Here is a 19,159-nt window from a genome sequence, read left to right on the forward strand (position 1 = left end):
TAAAAGTCAAGTTCAAAGGTTAAAAAAACAAAGAGCAACTAAGAGTTAAAAGCTAAATTAAATAAGTGGGTCTTAAGCCTATTTAAAAAATGTCAACGTTCTCTACTTTAGGAAGACCAGAAAGCAGGGCATTGCAATCGTCAATACGACTGGAAATATAAGCATGCATCAGCATCTCTCTATTTGCCCAAGAGAGGAACGGGCGGACTCTGGCTATATTCTTTAAATGAAAAATAAAATCCTGTTTTTGTAACATTTTAATGTGTGGAATAAAATTGAGCTCAGAGTCAAAAATGACACCCCAATTTTTGACGTGATTGGATGGTTTAAAGACAGTGTTTGTCATTTTGGTGACATGGAAATATACAGCTGTGTCAAGTGGGAGCATAAATCAATGAAAAAGAATGGGGCCTAAAATTGATCCTTGGGGCACACCACATTTGATCTCATGTACCCAAGCTTACCATGGATTTTGTGGCTGTGAGATAGGAAGTGAACCACTTAGGAACAGTGCCAGAGGGGCCAACCAGGGGTCTCAGTCTATTTAAAAGACTAGTGGGATCTACTGTATGGAAAGCAGCGCTTAGATCCAGTAGCAGATCCAAGGACTGGAAGCTTATGTGTGTCCAGGTTGCACCTGAGGTCATTAACAATTTTCAACAGTGCAGTCTCTGTACAGGGATTCATCCTAAAACCAGACTGAAACTTGTCAAAGATTGAATGATTATTTATTCAGCTGAGTAAAAACTATTTTTTTCTAAAATTTTACTTAAAAATGCAAAGTTGGATTCAGGTCTGTAATTATTAAGAATGCTGGGATCCAAGTTTTTCTTCTTCAGAAGAGGCCATTTTAATGTGTGGAATAAAATTGAGCTCAGATTTTTGAGGTAATTGGATGGGTAATCAGAAGGGTAATCAAAGGTCATACGTATGGATTTAGTTGAGTACCAGGTGTAAATCAGGCGTGAATATGTTTATATTTTTCCAAATGAAGAAGACTTTCCACATTGGACTTTTTTGTCTGCTGTGTAGGCTTGCTGACCTGATGGAGCAGCACCAGGAGGAACTAGCCACTATTGAAGCAATGGACTCAGGAGCCGTGTACACCCTGGCCCTGAAGACCCATGTGGGAATGTCCATCCAGACATTCCGCTACTTTGCTGGCTGGTGTGACAAAATACAGGTAGAGTAGTTCCATTTCCTACACATATGGGGAAGATGCATGCACAACTTTGTGGCCGTTTTTATGGCTTAAAACTGCACCAAACGTAGTAATGGTAATGGTAATGGTAATGGTATTATGTTATATGAACAAAAACAAAATACTTCACATCATTCAATTCACAGTTATTAATTACCAAATGGGCTGCACACAGTGGTGCGCTGGACAAAATGACCACTGCAAAGGGCGCACCACGCTCCACCACCATGCGCCCCTATATTAAATGCCCCCCCCCTTCAACATTTTAAAAGTGAAAACTCCGCCCGCCAGCAAAAGCACAAGACAGCTCATCGCTCATCTCCATGGCTGTGCTGCATGTATGTCCGTCCCTCCCCGAACCCGAACCCGAAAACCAAAGATGAATATAACGTTGGTTGTTAAAATCCGTCTGTAGGATATTTTATTTTCCTCTTCATTTTCATGAGGAGGAGATAGCGAGAATATAGCATCCAAGGTTCTCCTATTTGGAAAAGCCAGAACAGGAATGCAGGTGGATCACAAGCACGATGCCTAGATTAGCCTGCTGCTGTGTTTAATATAGCTGTCAGGTACGTGTCAGGAACAGACGGCATGTGTCCCAGGAGCTGGTCTACATGGTGCAGGACGTGTTTTGTGGCCTCTGATGTGCAGTCCAGCAGGCCCTGTGCATTTAAAGGCAATGAGAGGCGTTCACTTGATGGGTTAAGATTAGACTCGTCTCGTTCCTTCTCTCTCTTCTTGTTTTGAGTCACGACTTGTGACATGTCTTGTGTCTTGACTTTCTTCTCGCGATTTTGTTTTACACGTGACGGGTCAGGAGCTGATTGGTCCAAACATTTCATAACTTCCTATAACTCTGGGATTTGGTCAATTCCCCCTCCAAGTGCTGTAATTGTAATGTTTTGCACTTCTTGGCCACTCTACACATTAGTGCATGTAATAACTGTGGAAAAAAAGCAAAGGGGGTCAAGTCACCACTGCATAGAAGTTGTAATAATATTTAATAATAATAATATATTGATAATAAATTATTATTAAATAATAATTTATTATTAAATAAAAAACATTGATAATAAAGTATTATTAAATAATAATTTATTATTGAATAAAAATGGAGAATAAATTATTATTAAATTATTATTAAATTATTATTAAATTATTATTAAATTATTATTAAATTATTAAAGTAATAGTTTATGAATAATAATAATAAAAGTTCAACAAAAAACAAAACATCCCAAAACTAAATCCATTTTCCACAGGAAATGGTGTAAATCCAATGTATCCGTTCCAGACACCCACAAATATGGTTGTGGTTTTACAGTCAACAATAATAATAATTATCAATGACGTTGACAATGTCTTGACTCTTGTTGATGGGAGGGGATGCCATCTTTGACGGTTTATTATTGAGCAGTCATACCAAGGCGTCCAGCGCACTTGTTTCTCAGCAAACTGATACAGTGTAGGTCACACATGTTGTTACGAAAACTGGGACTACGAAAGAAATCGCCCGAAAACTGGGGCGCACGGCAATCCGAGGTTTGACTGCACCGTCAATCAGAATGCTTGAACAAACACACCATTGTTTGCAGGGCAAGACGGTCCCCATTAACCAGGCCAGGCCAAACCGCAATCTCACCTTTACCAAAAAAGAACCAATCGGGTAAGATTTATAGAGTAGAATTTACATTTGATTACATTTGATGTTTCTATTTGTACTCGCTGTTGTTATCCAGTGACTGTACGTTTGTGTTCCAGTGTCTGTGCCATCATTATCCCTTGGAACTACCCCCTCATGATGTTGGCATGGAAAAGTGCTGCCTGCCTTGCAGCTGGAAACACTCTGGTTCTGAAACCGGCACAGGTAACCAGACATTTTACTCGGACTATTTTGACAATGTGGCGTTTCCTTGTCATCGCAGAGAAGAGGTTCCCCAAATTGCCCACAATAAGTGAAATCTGCAAAGTAGGCAACTAAATATTTTTACTGTTATTATTAGAGCTGTCCGATAATATCGCCCCACCGATATCATTGGCCTGATATCGGCATAAAAATGTGAGTTTAATGAACACCCATATAGCTAGGGTTGGGCATCGTTTGAATTTGAGCGATTCCGGTTCAGATTCCGATTCCTTGTTTGGATTCCGATTCTTAATGATTGTCGATTCCAATTCCAATCAGAGGGAGCTGACCAAAGTTCTTGGATTTTTGGGGGGGATATGATCTTTGTATGAATGACTTAATTACCATGAATTTCTCCCAGGACTATTAATAACCAGTATATTAGTATCAAACCGTTGAACAAGAATATAAATATTTAGAAGACTCTTTATGTAGGAGTACACGGTCACAAATAATAAAGTATAAATAAGTATAAATAATATGAGTATTATAGTACAATATGAGTATTATTAATAATGAGTATATTTGAATTAGCCACCCATTCACAGTATAAATTAGGGATGCTCCGATCGGCTACAGATCGGTATTGGCCGATATCAATGAAAAAGCTTTAAAACATAGACCCCCCCCCCCACTGATCAGTGGAGTGTGGGCAAAATTTGGGGATGAGTACCACCTCAGTACGGATTTGGGAGTCCTACATACGTATGTAGCACTTTTAGTGCAAGAGTTCTCTCTTAGCCAATCAGCACTGTTGTGGTTCTACATTTAGCCGGCTACACATACGGAGACAAGGTGGAGGTCACATGACTATACAACATACTACTGGGAACAGTGGTAAATACAATAACACACATACAACAGAGCGCTGATTGATTGCTCTAATTGCTCTAATGCACCACAAGGATGCAGAACACAAGGCATGCTCATATGCTGTTAATAAAAAAAGCAAGTCTGTGGAAGGTGAACCGCGATGTAGCGAGGAAACACTGTCAGTTTAGTTTGCCAATCATTCATGATGTCTCGTGTATCCAGGTAACGCCACTGACGGCGTTAAAATTTGCAGAGTTATCAGTGAAAGCTGGTATTCCAAAAGGAGTCATCAACATAGCACCAGGCTCAGGTATTGCACACCACAGCCACACCAAAGACATTATTGCTGCAGTGGTTTGGATTTTGACAATTCCCGAATGAAATATGCTCTCCTTTTCCAGGAGGAATGGTGGGTCAACGATTGGCTGATCACCCAGACATCCGCAAGCTGGGTTTCACTGGTTCAACACCCATTGGCAAACAAATCATGAAAAGGTATGACTTGATTCAGCATGATTTCTTCTTCCTGACAATAATCTTTGACTACGATACGTTCTCCTGTCCTGAAGCTGTGCACTCAGCAACTTAAAGAAAGTTTCTCTGGAGCTGGGAGGGAAGTCGCCGCTCATCATCTTTAGTGACTGTGATATGGACAAGGCTGTCCGCATGGTAAGAGGGGCCCCTTTTTGTCATTAAACAACAGGTAAATAGTGGAACAGGGCAGGGAGTACTTTCACTGTTTGTGCAGGCCAACCAGCGTGTACACATTTATGGTATTGAACCTGCAATATAACGCTTGAATACGCTTCTATTCGATGCTTCTATTCGATGCTTCACAGCTCTCCATTTTGTTGCATTTTCCTGGTTTCGCTTTAGAGTTCAGTGTGTACAGTGCGCATAAATATTGTCATTCTGCAAAATGGCATCACAGTTGCTAACCCTGCGATACATATTGCAATATATTTTTTAAAAAGTCATCAAATGAATTGAAAAGTCCAAAAATGTACCTCAATGGGGTAAAGCCAGTGTTGTGCCATCCAAGCCTGGATAAATACAGAGGGTCCGACCTGATGGGTCGAACACGAAACCGCCATCGGTGCTGTTCACCTACAGGGTGGCGATGGAAATTGGGTAACTGTTGGTCAAAGAAGGAGAGGAGGAAGATGTGTCCGTCAGAAGGGACACAGGAGGAGCGCCAAGAACCTAGAACTGACAGGAGGGACATTGAGTGTAGGAACTATGACATCAAAGGTAGAGAGATGGTTGACATGATGCAGAGGAGGAAGGTAGACATACTGTGTGTCCAACAACTACAGCAAATGGGATGAGGCAGTACTTGGTGTGTCATCTGGAAAGAAAGCAGACTAAGAGCAGCAAAAAAGGTTAGCTAAGAAGAAGTGGGACATGGAGAGGACTGAGGAGAGTAGACAGGAGTACAGAGAGATGAATGCTAAGGTGAAAGTAGAGGTGGCAAAGACCAAACAAGAGGTCTATGATGACTTGTACGCAAGGTTGAACAGTAAGGATGGAGAGATGGATCTCTACAGGTTGGCAAGGCAGAGAGACGGAGATGGGAAGGACGTACAGCAGGTTAGGGTGGTCAAGGATAGGAATGGAAGTGTACTGACGGATACCGGTAGTGGGATGGGAAGATGGAATGAGTAGTTTAAAGGAAAAGGAGGGAGAAGGAAGAGTAGAAGAGGCGCCTGCTGTGGACCAGGAAGTAGCAAAGATTGGTAAACAGGAAGCGAGAAGAGCGTTGAAAAGGATGAAGAGTGGGAAGATCCTGATGGTCTACCTGTGGAGGTATGGAAGTGTCTAGGAGAGCTAGCAGTAGAGTTCCTGACTGGGTTGTTCAATAGGATCTTAGGTGGTGAGAAGATGCCTCAGGATGGGTGCTATTGGCCTTTATTGGTGCCTTTATGAAGGTGAAAAAAGGAGTGGGGGGTTGCACAGACCACCTGGCCGCAGCCCTGCTATTTAACCCTTAACCCAACACTAACCACTACTACTACTACTACACCGAACTCTAAACTCAACCCTAATCCTAAACTCAAGTCTAACCATTAAGCCTAAACTCAACCGTAACCACTAACCCTTAACCCAACATTAACCACTACCTCTAAATTTAAACATAATCCTAAACTCAGTTCTAAAAACTAACCCTAAACTCAACCTTAACCATAACCACAATTCCTTAACCCAACACTAACCACTACCTCTAAACTTAAATCTAATCTTAAACTCAGTTCTAAAAACTAACCCTAAACTCAACCTTAACCACAAACCCTAAACCCAACACTAACCACTACCTCTAAAGTTAAACCTAATCCTAAACTCAGTTCTAAAAACTAACCCTAAATTCAACCTTAACCATAAACCCTTAACCCAACACTAACCACTACCTCTAAATTTAAACATAATCCTAAACTCAGTTCTAAAAACTAACCCTAAACTCAACCTTAACCTTAACCACAATTCCTTAACCCAACACTAACCACTACCTCTAAACTTAAATCTAATCTTTAACTCAGTTCTAAAAACTAACCCTAAACTCAACCTTAACCACAAACCCTAAACCCAACACTAACCACTACCTCTAAACTTAAACCTAATCCTAAACTTAGTTCTATAAACTAACGCTAAACTCAACCTTAACCACAAACCCTAAACCCAACACTAACCACTACCTCTAAAGTTAAACCTAATCCTAAACTCGGTTCTAAAAACTAACCCTAAACTCAACCTTAACCATAAACCCTTAACCCAACACTAACCACTACCTGTAAAGTTAAACATAATCCTAAACTCAGTTCTAAAAACTAATCCTAAACTCAACCTTAACCTTAACCACAATTCCTTAACCCAACACTAACCACTACCTCTAAACTTAAATCTAATCTTAAACTCAGTTCTAAAAACTAACCCTAAACTCAACCGTAACCACAAACCCTAAACCCAACACTAACCACGACCTCTAAAGTTAAACCTAATCTAAACTCAGTTCTAAAAACTAACCCTAAACTCAACCTTAACCACAAACCCTAAACCCAACAATAACCACTACCTCTAAATTTAAACATAATCCTAATCTCAGTTCTAAAAACTAACCCTAAACTCAACCTTAACCACAATTCCTTAACCCAACACTAACCACTACCTCTAAACTTAAATCTAATTTTAAACTCAGTTCTAAAAACTACCCCTAAACTCAACCTTAACCACAAACCCTAAACCCAACATTAACCACTGCCTCTAAAGTTAAACCTAATCCTAAACTCAGTTCTAAAAACTAACCCTAAACTCAACCTTAACCACAAACCCTAAACCCAACACTAACCACTACCTCTAAAGTTAAACCTAATCCTAAACTCAGTTCTAAAAACTCAACCTTAACCACAAACCCTAAACCCAACACTAACCACTACCTCTAAAGTTAAACCTAATCCTAAACTCAGTTCTAAAAACTAACCCTAAACTCAATCGTCACCTGGTTGTGATGTGGTGAAAGTTGATGGAGGAGCTGCTTGATTCTGAGCTTCTCAGCGGGACTGTTGACATATGGGATGTTCTCCTCAGGCAGGCAGGAGAAGTACAAGTGGACCTAAGGAAGGACGGCCAAAACTGCTTGGTCTGCTTGAGTGAGCTTTATTCTAAGTTCATGATAGCCAAGGACGGGCTCCTCCATAAATCAGCACTTAAAACTTAGACCGGGTCAACAGGTCGGATCAGTTTGATGGTTTAGTTTTTCCAATCATAAGCTCGTCTCTATAGGGACAGGACTAAGCGGATGGTCATGGGGACTTCCTGCAGCTTAGGCCGTCTAAAGAAGGGGAGCGACAGCAATTTAGCCAATCAACCCCATTACCCCCCCCCCCATAAATTATGCACATTTTGCTGTCGCTATTACCCCCTCATCCAGCTCCCCGGGGGCTGGGGAGTAGTCGGCTATGTGTTTCCTTACCTTTATATGAGGGGTCGGCAACCTTTAGCATGAAAAGAACCACAGCTTGTAAAAACACCACATTCAGAGGCATCCGGCAGATGGGCTGCAACTGTTGGGTTCTTCAGGTCAAGCCTCTTCTGATCCTGGGCCACGGAGGAGATTGAACTTTTCAGATGAAAGCAAAGCATGCCTTTCATGTGGGAACCAAGGTCCAAGGTGAGGAACCTGAGAACCCGAGCTGCTTGAGGTGCAGTGTGAAATATTCACAGTCAGTCGTAATTTGGGGTATGATGGTTAGTTCAGGTGCTGGTAAAAAGCAGCTTTCTCAGATTTCATCTTCCAGTAGGACCTGGCCCCTGCTCATATTCACCAGACCAAAGCACCAAAACCTGAATACTTGACATTGTTCAAATTGTGGGGCCTATAATCTATATCATATGAAAGTTGACCTTTTTGAATGGAATTATGGAAATAAAACATGATATTCATCCTGCCACAGGAAAATTGAATTGAATGGAAAAAAAATATTTTCCATATTAAAGGGGAACTGAACTTTTTTGGAATTTTACCCATCATTCCCAATCCTTATGTGAAACATGAACACATATTCTTTCCCTTTTCTGTGCTTTATAACACGATTTTCTCGTGTTCTCGAGTTAATATCAGCTAGCTCGCAACGGGCATCATGGGAAAAGCCAATTTTGGCCCGAAATCAATTTTGACCCTCACAAAAAAACTTTAAAAACTGGCACCAGGGTTCCATGAACATAACTAACTTGTATATTAATCAAGCTAGCGGGATATTATTATTGTAGCAGCTAACATCAAAAACTATTTTTATCTCATGGACTAACACAACAGGTCACTAATCACCTGAGAAGTTGTTTGTCAATAGACACTCACTTCAATACGATAGGATAGGATCCGATACACGACCTTGGTTTGTTCTGTCAAACATTCCGCATTTGTTACTTGTTGTTGTGGTTGCACTGTGTCTTGATAACTAGTTAATTAGTCTATTATTCACATATGTTTCACCACTTGAGTGAAGATATTAATCCGTCATACATCACAAAATTGTTATGCTTTCCCTACTAGGGCATGAGCTCTGTGTATTTCAACAAAGGAGAGAACTGCATTGCTGCTGGGCGTCTTTTTGTGGAAGAATCCATTCATGATGAATTCATCAGCCGTGTGGTGAGTTATGAACCCGTTTGATGAGTATTGACAGAATAGGTTGGAAACAGGAATGTTGTGGAAAATCAGGCTGTAAAAGTCATCTAAGGGTGCTTTCACACACTTAAAACACCAACAGCAGCGCTCAATTCCAACACCACAATTCCAAATGTATGTACAGGGTAACACAAAAAACAGGAACTTTATAACAATCCAATAAAACCAAGAGTGATGTAAGAAAAATATTTGCCAATACACGCCAGTTAAGGAACAATTTTAATGACAAAATTGTTTCGGTTTGTGTCTGTTTTGGTCAGAGACAGACCTTCTGTAATGTATCTGTTTTGGACAACAGAGAAAAATAAGATTGAGGGGGGGATAAAGGCACCGCATTGCTTGTGTTTCTTAACTCCAAGGTAGAGGAGATAAAGAAGATGAAGATTGGAGACCCACTGGATCGATCCACAGACCACGGTCCGCAAAATCACAAAGCCCATTTGGACAAACTGCTGGAGTACTGTGAGGTCGGCGTAAAGGAAGGGGCCACGTTGGTGTATGGAGGCAAACAGGTTGACCGACCAGGTAAAACAAATCAATTACAAAGCATTACCCCGCACCCCCACCCCACCCCCAGAAACACCAACCGCTCCCCTCCTGCACTAAACATGTCAAGGCGGCCACCATTGGCAAGTTCACAAACAAACTGTCAATGAAGCCAATGAAAGCTAGCTGGGTTAGCCTAGTTTAGTGGAGCATGCTTCTCCTGTAGAGCAGCTACACACAATAACTCTTAACATAAAAAAAAACTTTTTACATTTGGCAGAATCTGCACCTATTCCAGCTGTATTTCCTTTCATTTGTGCTTGTTTGAATTTATTCCACCCATGGCCCCGCCTCCTTGCATGCCCACTCCGCCGTTTAAAGAAATACTGTAGATGAAACGTGTTCTGAGAATGTGTTGTATGCCAAAGAATATATTGTGCTATACATCCTCACCACAAGAGGCTGCAGGGTATATTGCATATATATTTCTATATATGGATTTTAGACCATACATGGATTTTAGACCACATAGGGATTTTAGACCATATATGTTTTTTTGACCACATAGGGATTTTAGACCATTTATGGATTTTAGACCATATATGTATTTTAGACCACATATGGATTTTAGATCACATAGGGATTTTAGACCATACATGGATTTTAGACCACATATGGATTTTAGACCACATAGGGATTTTAGACCACATAGGGATTTAAGACCACATATGGATTTTAGACTATATATGGATTTTAGACCACACATGGATTTTAGACCACATAGGGATTTTAGACCATATATGGATTTTAGACAATACACGCCAGTTAAGGAACAATTTTAGGGATTTTAGACCATTTATGGATTTTAGACCACATATGGATTTTAGACCACATAGGGATTTTAGACCATACATGGATTTTAGACCACATAGGGATTTTAGACCATATATGGATTTTAGACCACATATGGATTTTAGACCATATATGGATTTTAGACCGTATAGGGATTTTAGACCACATAGGGATTTTAGACCATATATGGATTTTAGACCACATAGGGATTTTAGACCATTTATGGATTTTAGACCACATAGGGATTTTAGACCATATATGGATTTTAGACCACATCGGGATTTTAGACCATATCGCCCATCCTTAGCGAGCGCCACTGTCCTAAAAAAAATGTGTTATTATTGGATATTTAAAATCTTAAAACATGATTTTTTTTCTGACAGGTTTCTTCATGGAGCCGACTGTGTTCACTGATGTGGAGGATCACATGTTCATTGCCAAAGAGGAGTCCTTTGGCCCTGTCATGGTTGTGTCCAAATTTAAAGACGGGTAAATAGTCACGCCAACGTACCCTGTTGGGGCTGTGCACTCTGGTAGTGTACTGTATGTAAAACAATAAAGTCAATAAATGGTCTTCTTCCATAACAGGGATGTGGACGGTGTGCTGCAGAGGGCCAACGACACCGAATATGGGCTGGCGTCAGGCGTGTTTACGGCTGACATTAACAAGGCCATGTATATGAGCGAACACTTGGAGGCTGGAACCGTGTTCATCAACACCTACAACAAGACGGATGTAGCTTCACCTTTTGGAGGCTTCAAGCAGTCGGGCTTTGGAAAAGATCTTGGTGAGTTGTAACGGACAAAATGTGTCAGTTTTTTTTTTCTACTGGTCCCAAAAGCTCAAATTCAGTTGAAAGGGTTCTGGGTCTTCTGGGCCACATTTGAGTCCTTGCCAGCACGGAGCCAAGCCACGGCATCTCAGTAGGATTCAGGTCAGGGCTTTGACTAGGCCAGTCCAAAGTTTTTGGACTGAATGTCGTGGACTTGCTGGTGTGTTTTGGATCATTGTCCTGCTGTAGAACCCAAGTTGGTTTCAGCTTGAGGATTTTTTTCAAGTCTTCCAGGTTCTGAAGCTGCAACATTTTATTTTTCAGCAGTTGGTTTGGTCTTGCAACTCATTTTTTCTTCTTCTTTCTCATGGTGGAGTCTTGAACACTGACCTTAACTGAGGAAGGTGAGGCCTGCACTTCTTTGGCTGTTGTTGTGGGGTCTTTTGTGACCTCTTGGATGAGCCGTCGCTGTGCTCTTGGGGTCATTTTGGGGAAGGTTGACCGCTGTTCCATGTTTTGGCCCTTTGTGGATGATGGCTCTCACTGTGGTGGGCTGTAGTCCCAAAGCTTTAGAAATGGCTTTAGAACCTTTTCCACACTGATAGATCTCAATTACATTCATACAGTATTTAGATCTCAAGTTGATCTTTTAGTCAACTTCAGTTTGTCAGGCGGGTCCTTTAAGTGATTTCCTGATTGAGAGCAGGTATGGCAGTAATCCGGCCATGTTGGTTTGGATATTTAAAAACTGCATTTTGTATTCAGTTGTATGTTGATGACTAGTATTTACATTTGCCTGATGATCTGAAACATAAACGTGTGATAAACATGCAAAATACACGTTTTCCACACAACTGTACTAAATGTACTGCAAAAAAGGTCAGTAAGGATAATTCATAATGCCGCCTACAGAGAACATACTAACTCCTTATTTGTAAAATGACAAATACTTCAACTTGCTGATATAGTTCATCTTCAAACAGCTAAAATAATGCATAAGGCTAAAAAATAAGCAATGAGCTAAAAATGTCATCCAATACTTCAAGAGAGGAGAAATATGATCTCAGGGAAGAAGTACATTTGAAACACTTCTATGCTAGGACTACGTTATGCTAGCCATAGCATTTCAGTATGTGGAATCAAACTATGGAATGGATTGAGTAAGGAAATCAAACAATGCACAACGATGAGCCAATTCAAGAAACAATACAAGCAGTTGATGTTTGCTAAATACAAGGATGAAGAGTCTTGAACCAGTCATGATGTCCTATATATATCACTATATTGACACTTACTTTGGTACCCATTATGGCACTGGATGCTCATATCACCTCATACTTCGATACTTGACTAATTTAATTTAATTTAATTTAATTTAATTTAATTTAATTTAATTTAATTTAATTTAATTTAATTTAATTTAATTTAATTTAATTTAATTTAATTTAATTTAATTTAATTTAATTTAATTTAATTTAATTTAATTTAATTTTAAAAAATGAAAAAAAAAATCTTAAACTATATTATGAAAGCAGGAAGTGAACAAATGTAACACTTAGTGATTGTAAAAGTACCAGATGGAGGGGTAGGATTTAATAACCTTTGCTTCTTCCTACTCCTTTTGGACATGTGGAACTGGGAACTGATTATGGGATGCACTCAATTGGAATCTGATGCATGTTCAAATTAAATTAAACCATTACCATTACCATATAACTGTACATACTGTAAACAAACAGTGTGGAATACTATGTTCTTTTTGTCTGTTGTGAATATAAAGTACCACCATCCAATGTCATTGTCAGACGGGTGGCAATTATTGACATGCTATATGATACAATAGTGTATTATACTAAATCATACTAAATCATAATGTGTGCTTGTCTTTGACAGGAGAGGATGCACTCCTGGAATACCTCAAGACCAAAGCAGTGACTGTGGAATATTGACAATATTGATATTTCACACCACAACTTGATCAAAAGGAATATTCTGCAGCATTATTGTTGTTCCATCCAAACAATGCAAGTCCAAGCCTACTGATTTAGTATTTCATCAAAACACAATCAACTGCTATTCCACTGATATACAGTCTTCTGCCCCTGGGGGGCTGCACACAACACTTGCTCTTATTAACTCATTTGGTACAGAACTTAGTCATGGAGATGACATGAGCAGCCTTTTCCAACCGTGGAAGACATCGGCTTGGCCAACGTCTCCTCCAAGAAGGCGTCTCATCCTCTGTAAGTTTCAGAGTGATACATATTGTCGAAATGATTTTATGCTTCCTCTTTTTATATCTCATAGCCAGTAGCAGGGGTGCAGGCCTTTACTAATTACTCATTTGATTAGTAAGTACCTATTTTTAGACCCCCTGGCAGTCAAGGACCTTGGAATTGTCCTGACTTTTCCCTTATCCGGCACCCCTGATCGGAGCATCCCTGGTTTCAGCCTCTCATCCGCAGAGTTCTGGGAAATGGCTTCCGGAGTGGGAACATTTCTGAACGTCGTTTTTCTAAACGCAGCTCAACGGCTGTTTTGTCTGAAACGGTGATGTCACTGTCACCTGACCAGAAGTGAGCTTTGACCACAAGCCAACATAATATTTGAATGATATTTTGTTGTCTTATTCTCTTGTGGAAGTCATTTGACGTGTCACGCGGTTCCGTCTGCGTGTCTTTTCACAGCGCCACATGCAGGTGTACCTTGTGTACTACATCCTTTCCACCCGGTCATCTGTTCCCGTCTGGATTGGATCACATGTCAACGTTTGAAAATACAGAAAATTTTCTGGAAAATTCGTGAAAAAGGTTATTTTGACGGCGTGACATTAGCAGCTACTGGATACATTAGGTCAAGTGGATCAGAAACTGGTTTTCCAGAAAGGGATTTTTTATTATTATTATTATTATTTTTTACATATGCAAACCTATAAAAACCAAGAGGGCGCCAGGAAAACAGGAGGGTTGACTTTTGAAGAATATCTGCGTCACACTTTTTCTTGGCTCGGTGTTTACATGCGGTCCGTTATCTGATTGATATGTTTTAATAAGGAAGCCAGTCTTCCCTGTCTCCACCCCCCATCTCCAGCGGAACAAAAATACTGAAACAAGCATCATAACATTTTGATTTTCCCATGTAATAAAGAACATGCATCATTTGTTGCATTAATAAATTTTTAATAGAAATATGTATGTTAGTTGTTTTTGTTTACCACTTTTAATGCCTGTAGGTACTTTTCACCCACCCCGTCTTAAAACAGGAGAGCACCAGGAAAGAAAGGGAAAATAAAGTGAAAATGAAAAGGGGATTGAAATGCACAAGACCAAACACTGGAAGGTCATGTGTCCTTTAATCAAAGCACCAGTTGAGGAGGTCGTTAATGAAGTAATGATGAAGTTGGACGACACACAATGGAGCAGCTTCAGGAAAGAGACCCACCCATCTGTATCCATAAATGGCCAAAACATGGAACAGCGGTGAACCTTCCCAACCAAAATGACCCCAAGAGCACAGCGAGGACTCATCCAAGAGGTCACAAAAGACCCCGCAACAACATCCGAAGAAGCGTGGGCCTTGCTTGCCTTAGTTAAGTTTCCAAGACCAAAACTACTGCTGAACAAAAAGAACATGAAGGCTCATCTCCATTTGGACGTGGACCTAAGCTTAGCAGTATTGTGCAACTGAAGGAAACGGTTCTTTCCTAGCTGACTAAAATGTTGTTCTAGTGACGTGAAGCTCAGATGGCCTAAATGCTGTCATAGGGATTGTACATGGGGCAATCTGTTTTTTCAGCAATCAGTTGGAGACTGTTTTCACTTGCAAGCCACGGTGCTAGTCCCGCTCAGCTTATGCTTGGTAGGCAGATCCACATCCAACAATTCCGATTCTATCCACAAACCTGCAACCCACACGGCCAGATCTACAGCAAACGAGACAGGCTGATGAGAGGATCAAGCAACACCACAGACGTGATGCCAGACCTCTTACAGAACATCAGGAAAGTTGGAAGATGAACGTGGATGGACAAAGACAGCTTCCGTCCTTGAAAAGTGCCACTCACGTGTGGGGATGGGGGGCATGCACCTCGGAGTGGGGCCTGCTGGGGGGACGGTGCTCTCCTGGGCGTTTGGATCTCTGCTGTCACTGATCCTATGCTCTGCTGCATCACTGTCCCTGTCTTTGCCCATCCCCAGTCTGCCTTAGGGCTGGTTATGGGGGCGGGGGGCTCCCGGGGGGGGCTCCCGGGGGATGGTGAGGTCCGTCTGTGGCCTTGTGCTGCTCTTGACTCCACGGCTCTGGTGCTTGGCCTCCCCATGGCTTGGAGCTATGGCTCTTCCGTATTATTCCGTATTCCGTATTCCGCTCTACTGTATTCAGGTACACGCTCCGAGACCGCTGGTGTGTTACTTATGTGTGAACCATCACATTGCAACCATTCCTTTTCATAATGAAAGATCAAATGTTGAAGATTTATTGAAATTCAGATGTCTTGTCCGTCACTCACAGAAGCCTGCTTGCATGTGGTAGCGATGCTGTCACAAAGGTCAATGGAAGGTCATACATGTGTATGTTTGAACCATGGGGCTTAGAAATAGTGCATGCTTTGCTTTCTCATTGGACTATGATACATGCATGGTCTACATCAGCCCTGCACATCTATGCATAATGCACGTGCGCGTGGTAAGGCCTCACAGCGAGGAGACCCGAGTTCAATTCTACTCTCGGGTGGGGTTTGTTCTCCCTGTGTGGGTGTGAATGGTTGAACCTCTGGAACCATTGGAACCTGGCCTGCTGGATCTGCCACCCAAACCCCCGAGACCACAGGGGAGGAGCCACACCCATCAGCATCCGCCTCTAGCCAAGCCGCCAGAAACAACGACAGACGGCAGAGTGCAGACCGCCTCTGTTCCTGAGGAGATGCTCAGGAAGGAAGAACTGGCAACATCAATAAAAACAAAACAAAAAATGATATTTAGAGCAGAAAAAGGCCCGATTAGCTCAGTCGGTAGAGAAGTAATCTCAGGGTCGTTTGTTCGAGCCCCACATTGGGCGATTCAGCACTTTTATTGATATATATTGAAGGTGATTTTTCATTATATTGTTTTAGTTTATTATACCCATCTCACAGTTTGGCTTGATACACCCACATGCCCGGATAGAGACAACACTTAGTGGAACACATCAGACTGATTACTTTATTATAACCCGTTTACTGGCTTAGTTACACACAGATATGGAACAAAGAGATACGCACCCCCATGAGTTCCGGGATGGGGGAGACATCTCTTGCAGTTTGCTTGCAGGTCAGGAGGTCACCAGCGGCATCCACCTACAGGAGGATTTGGTGGTCCTTCTCCAACTGGACAACATCTGCCACAGTCCAGGGCGGTGGCAACTTGATTGGCCGGCCGATGCCGCATCTGTACAATCTGAAATATGTCAAAACAACCGGGCAGGAAGAGAAGGGGCTTTTTGCACCTGCGCTGTTCTAATACCCGCTTAAATGGTAGGCCGACAGGGAGTGTGATAATTAATCTCAAGTCCATCATTTATTGAAGTGTTTTATTCGTATTTCTGTCATCAGTCGATTCAGGATGAAAGCAGTTCACAGATAGCGCTGAAAGATGACCCTAACCATTCGACCAAGAAAAATCCTATCTCCAGTCAAAACCTAACCAAATGTCACTTCCCTGACCGGGAGTCGAACAACGGCCGCAGTGGTGAGAGCACCAAGTCCCAGCCACTAGACAACCAGGGACTGCATCATGGATGCACTCTGAAAGGCAGAGACTGTGTTGCTTTGACGTACTCCAGCAAAGGAACCAAAATAGTTCTGAGACTGGACCTTCTCTGCCAACGCTGCATCAGCAGGGGAATTAGCTCAAATGGTAGAGCACTCGCTTAGCATGTGAGAGGTAGCGGGATCAACCCCTGCATTCTCCATAAACTCCTTTGTTTTTTTTGATGAAATGTTCCCAAGTAGCGAGTACTAATCCGGGCCCCAATTCCGATATCTAGGCCAAATACAGCCATAGGTATTGCCCTAAACCCAGTCCTAACCTAAACCCAGTCCTAACTGCATTCTCCCCTCTAGCACCTTGTCTTGTCTTGTTGTGGGATCAATGCCCACAGTCTCCAAGGAGTTATTTGCCTTTTGTAGAAGAGATGTTGGGATTGGATCTACCCCTTAGCATCCGACAAATACCCCAAACCAGGGGAATTACCTCAAATGGTAAAGTGCTTGCTTAGCATGCGAGAAGTAGCAGAGTCGATAGCATCATTCTCCAAGGAATCCTTTGTATTTTGTAAAAGAGATGTGGGATCGGAAATGAGTCCAGGATCTATCCCTCAGCGTCAGACAAATACCCCAAACCTAATCCTGGCCGCATTCTCTAGATTAGTCTCTTATCATGGAATAGTGAAGAAACCCAGTACGTGATTTATTGTTCTCCAGTAGCGCATCAAGGTGACCCAAACCATTCCACCGAGGCCGAAGACAAATCCTATCTCCAGTCAAAACCTATCCAAATGTCAATTCCCTTGGTACTTTATGGACAATACATGAGGAACCAGGCTTTTAACTGGAACTAGAAAGCCTTGTGGCCCTGCACTGTCAGAAGTGGGATTTGAACCCACACCTCATTAGAGACTGCAACCTGAATGCAGCGCCTTCGACCGCTCGGCCATCCTGACCCTCCAGGTCTCACTCCTTCTGTTCCATGAGAAACTAGGTCAGCTGTGGAATTGATCAAACATCAGGATGGCCACATCAATAAAAACTGATATCTAGAGCAGCAAAAGGCCCGATTAGCTCAGTCGGTGGAGCAAGAGACTCTTAATCTCCTGGTCGTGGGTTCGAGCCCCATGTTGGGCGATTCAGCAGTTTTATTGATACATCTGAAAGATATCTTTCATGTTGAAAAGTGTTCAACATGCAGAAAACATTTCATTCCAAATACATAAAAACAAGTCTTTTGACCAAAAGCCTGGGGGCTCACTTCGTAGGGCATCAGACTTTAAATCTGAGTGTTCAAGTCCCTTCAGAGATCAAGCACATGTCCCTGTTCCTATTTGTCACCTTGACTTTTTTTGTAAAAGAAGGACTTCAAAGGCCATGTTTCCACCCAGTTTTGAACTGGGGACCTTTTGCGTGTTAGACAAACGTGATAACCACTACACTATGGAAACCCGTAGGAAGTGGTTTTTAAGGGGACTGGTGAAGTCACAAAGCAGTTGCCAAACAATGAAACACGACGATGTGTCCAAAGTGGGGGCAGATTGACAATTGTCCAAATAGACAAAGATGTCTCCTTTGTAGGGAAAATTGTTCCAGAAATAATGGGCTTTTCTTCAACAAAACAAGACATCACAATCGCGGCTTGAAAGAAACACCTTAGTCACCCTCGGGGTCACTTTGATATCTCGGTGGACTCAACTTGTGCCCTTGGAGTCAATGGTTTGTAAATAGGCTTGTAACCTCCTCTAACCTTGTCTGGATGGCTGGATGTCTGGCCTTTTGAAGAATGAAGTTAAGGTCCTTTCAGCCAGCCAATAAGCCTTTTCAAACTATTTGCCAAGTCGCAACACAAACAGGGATTGTTCTGAAAACCGGGCTTGAACCAGGGACCTTTAGAAATTCAGTCTAACTTTCTCCCAAGTGAGTATTTCAGCTTCTGAGGTGGTGTTCTGCTTTTTCAGTCGTGGGTAAAAGTGGGGGCAGGGTGAAGCTGTGTCTGTGCCACGTATGTTGCTGTGTACCTGGTCCAGTGTGTTCTCATCTTGGGTTGGAATGTCCCCATGCTGGTAACGGGTGGGGAATACAGTCCGTTGATGAGGATAAGAGCTACGGAAAATGGGAAGGATTTCACTGGTTGAAGTCTCCAGCTAGCATAAAAACGGTCATGGGCCACAAGCCTGTTCTGTATTCTGCTTTGGCCAATCGACAC

At 41.8% G+C, this 19,159-nt stretch overlaps 1 protein-coding gene and 2 non-coding genes across 3 annotated transcripts in view; 1 reads left to right on the forward strand and 2 right to left on the reverse strand.

Moving 5' to 3' along the window:
- Window positions 1–14,400, forward strand: part of LOC131138406 (mitochondrial 10-formyltetrahydrofolate dehydrogenase-like) — a 31,414-nt gene extending 17,014 nt beyond the window's left edge. Inside the window, exons 13-23 of the mRNA XM_058087293.2 lie at window positions 1,033–1,183; window positions 2,797–2,867; window positions 2,963–3,068; window positions 4,143–4,230; window positions 4,322–4,415; window positions 4,490–4,589; window positions 8,965–9,063; window positions 9,459–9,624; window positions 10,821–10,926; window positions 11,026–11,225; window positions 13,104–14,400. Coding sequence (XP_057943276.2) covers window positions 1,033–1,183; window positions 2,797–2,867; window positions 2,963–3,068; window positions 4,143–4,230; window positions 4,322–4,415; window positions 4,490–4,589; window positions 8,965–9,063; window positions 9,459–9,624; window positions 10,821–10,926; window positions 11,026–11,225; window positions 13,104–13,159 — 1,237 coding nt within the window. The 3' untranslated portion in view covers window positions 13,160–14,400. The remainder of the gene's footprint in view (window positions 1–1,032; window positions 1,184–2,796; window positions 2,868–2,962; window positions 3,069–4,142; window positions 4,231–4,321; window positions 4,416–4,489; window positions 4,590–8,964; window positions 9,064–9,458; window positions 9,625–10,820; window positions 10,927–11,025; window positions 11,226–13,103) is intronic.
- Window positions 14,401–17,824: 3,424 nt separating this feature from the next.
- Window positions 17,825–17,906, reverse strand: trnal-cag (transfer RNA leucine (anticodon CAG)). The gene has a single exon. It is a non-coding gene; the product is annotated as a tRNA-Leu (tRNA).
- A 422-nt stretch (window positions 17,907–18,328) lies between these two features.
- trnav-aac (transfer RNA valine (anticodon AAC)) lies at window positions 18,329–18,401 on the reverse strand. The gene has a single exon. It is a non-coding gene; the product is annotated as a tRNA-Val (tRNA).
- Window positions 18,402–19,159: the final 758 nt, after the last annotated feature.

Source organism: Doryrhamphus excisus, linkage group LG6 (genome assembly GCF_037039965.1).
Source record: "Doryrhamphus excisus strain RoL-2023G ecotype Guam linkage group LG6, RoL_Dexc_Guam_v1.1, whole genome shotgun sequence".
NCBI lineage: Eukaryota > Metazoa > Chordata > Actinopteri > Syngnathiformes > Syngnathidae > Doryrhamphus > Doryrhamphus excisus.